Genomic DNA, 3,013 nt, shown 5'->3' with positions numbered 1-3,013 from the left:
CAGTGGTTGGACAGCATGAAGGAAAATGGTGGAGTAAATTTATTTGTAAAGAGTTGCTTTGTTGGTGCTGTGAACGGACACTTTATTTCCTGCTTTGAAATGTTTGTTTTAATGACACTTTGAAATTGTTTATTCGACCTGACAGCGAGCGTTCTGTATCCACACACACACTTTCAGTTCTTCTTCTGCTGTAATGAAACAAAAATTGATTAAACAAGCTCCGTCGAACTTCCTGCTGATGTTCCTATGTGAAGCAGTCGGAGACGTTCCTCCAGCTGGATGACACGCTCTGCTTTGATACAAAATAAAGCTCCGATATAAGCTCTACACTAGTTTATCTCATGACTTTGAATCCCCCTGAAGATACTGACAGTGAAGCACGTACATAATACTCCAGCCTTTCAACTCTGATCTTATTTAGTTCAACAACATATTTATTGTTGTCATAAACAGACAAGAGGACAACAACAAACTGCTCCTCCCATTCAACACATGTCAGTCCATATCCCAGCAAACTAAATCATCTCCATTTACACATCAAATAGAAACATGAATCACTTGGAATGATTAGAAACTTGATAGAATTTCAAATCTAGTTTGGGGAGTCATTCAGTGAGAAACAGTGAAATGATTTTCCATGTGAAAAGGTGGACAGCAGAAACAGAAAGAAACAGTGAAACTAAAAGAGAAACAAAGAGCTTTGGAACAACGAGGCAGCAGGAGGACAGCTGCAGTTTAACAGCTTCAACTCACTGACAGGAAACAACATTAGAAACATCATCATCCTCAACTCATCTGCTGCACTGACACTGACACCTTCAACGGACACACCTTCACTTTATCACCATCAATAGTGCCAATGTATGGAAACATCCTGTGAGTGAAAGTGTGTGTGAAGGTGTGTATGTGTGTGTTAGTATCAGGATCAGAGAACGACAGCTTTCCTCTGTTCCAGTCCAGATTCACTCTGATCATCTCGGGCCTTTTCTTTACTGAGAGTTCAGTATAAGTGGATGGTGACCATGCTGAATATTTGCCTTCATCAAACCCTATTGTCCATAACCCTGACTGTTTGACTCCCTTCCTCTGCACAGACTCTGCTAACACACCCAGTTCCCACCATGTACTATCTTCAACCTCGATATCCCAGCTGTGAGTCCCTGAGTTAAAGCCCTCAGAGCCCAGGACAGAGCAGAACAAATCAAACCTCTCTGGATTATCAGGAAGCTGCTGCCTCTCTCCTCCATATCTTACACTGGTCAGATCGTCAGATGGGATGAGGCTTGGATGAGCAGTGTTTGGATCCAGAATGAGAGGAGTGTAGGAGACCATGTCCTTCATGTTGTTCCAGATGTTGAAGGTCAGGTTGCCCAGGTGTTTGGCCTGGTCTATCACAGCTCCTGAGGGCAGCTGTGGATCATCCAGCAGGGGGCAGCGCTGGACTCTTTCCACTGCAGCCTTGTAGTTGTGCAGGAATGAGACGTCTTCAGCTCTCAGCTCCTCCTCTGTGGCTCTGACTGTGTCTGAAAGAGCTGCTATCTCTCTGCTCAGAGCCTCCATCTTCTCCTTCATCATCCCACTCTTCTGCTCCTCTTCCTCCCTCAGTGCAGCCAGCCTGGCCTCCTCTTCCTCTGCTAGAAACTGGTGAAGCTTCTTAAACTGCTCCTTAATCTGCCTCTCTGTGTGTCGGGCCTGGACCTTAATGTGTTCTGCTGTTTGATCAAACTTCACTTGAACTTCCTCACAAACCTTTAACTTCTTCTTTAAGGGCTCCAGAGTTTCCTGAAGTTCCTTTTTGTGTTGTTGTGCAGCTTCATCGATGGGTCTGAATCTGTGGTTGGTGTGATTTTCTGAGTCTCTGCAGATGAGACACGCTGGCTGCTGATGGTCCAGACAGAAGAGTTTGAGTTTCTCGGAGTGCAGACTGCAGAGAGCCTCTGAAGCTCTCTGATCTCTCTCCTGTAAGAACGACTCACACAGGTTCTTTAAAGCCAGATTTAAAGGTGGATCATCCTTTGAAGATATGTTCTTACAAACTGGACACTCACGTATCTGTTTTTTGATCCACCATCTATTCAGACAGTCTTTACAGAAGCTGTGGCTACATGACAGAAGAACAGGATCTCTGAAGACCTCCTGACAGACCGGACAGCAGAGATCCTCCTCTGATCTGGAAGCCATTGAGTCTGTGAGTGAAGCTGAAAACAGCAGACAGGAAGTACAGTCAGTCCTGGTTCCCCTCCCTCCTCTACGACCTTCACTGAAACTTCCTTTGAGTCGTGTTTTTGCTCAAACTCACATTCAGTGTGTGGAGCGTCAGCAGCTTGAAGCAGCAGTGTTGGAGTTTTCCACTTTTCTCTCCTGTAGCTGGACTCACTCAGAGGAAGCTGCTAGTTTGGTCTGAGCTCAGTCTGATCGTCTGTGCGTCTCTCTGCACTGAGGACGAAGAACTTCCTGTTTCCTGGTTTGTCACATTTGAGTGACGTGAGGGGAGGAGAAAAATGTTGCTTTACCTGTAACATAGTTTAGTTTCATTCCAGAGTTAAACTGTCATCCTGCCTCTTGCTCACAATTTATAAAACAGACTTTTCATGTCCACAGATCACAGCATAAAGCTCAGATGTGACTCAGTGGTGCAGCTTTTTGGCAGATTTATCTCAGACTTTGTTCTGGTTATTTGTCAGATTCCACAGCAGTGGGGGTGTAATGCAGTCACACAAACACAGGTGGTGTTAAGGTGGATTCACTTTGTTACAGACCTGTAAAAGTTAAATGGATTGCATGGGTGGGCAACTCCAGGTCTCAAGGGCTGCTGTCCTGCAGGTTTTAGATCTCACCCTGGGTCAACACACAAATCAAATGATTAGTTCATTACCAGGCCTCTGGAGAACTATAAGACATCTTGAGGAGGTAATTTAGCCATTTAAATTAGCTGTGTTGAATCAAGGATACGTCTAAAACCTTCAGGACATCGGTCCTTGAGGCCGGGAGTTGCCCACCCCTGAGTTACTTT

General features: G+C 45.0%; 1 protein-coding gene across 1 annotated transcript; it reads right to left on the bottom strand.

Annotated features, from left to right (window-relative positions):
* Positions 1–786: 786 nt before the first annotated feature.
* On the bottom strand, positions 787–2,181 carry LOC146673099 (nuclear factor 7, brain-like). Its single transcript, XM_085402242.1, has one exon. It carries the CDS (start codon positions 2,179–2,181, stop codon positions 787–789), a length of 1,395 nt encoding a protein of 464 aa, XP_085258368.1.
* Positions 2,182–3,013: the final 832 nt, after the last annotated feature.

This window comes from Rhamphochromis longiceps, linkage group LG3, assembly GCF_057381845.1.
Source record: "Rhamphochromis longiceps isolate RC_006_pf linkage group LG3, R_longiceps_female_GT1.1, whole genome shotgun sequence".
NCBI classification, from domain to species: Eukaryota; Metazoa; Chordata; class Actinopteri; order Cichliformes; family Cichlidae; genus Rhamphochromis; species Rhamphochromis longiceps.
This window is presented reverse-complemented; position numbering and strand designations above follow the sequence as displayed.

Coding starts and splice junctions, on each gene's coding strand:
- LOC146673099 (XM_085402242.1), bottom strand. CDS start 2,181: ATGGCTTCCAGATCAGAGGAGGATCTCTGCTGTCCGGTCTGTCAGGAG.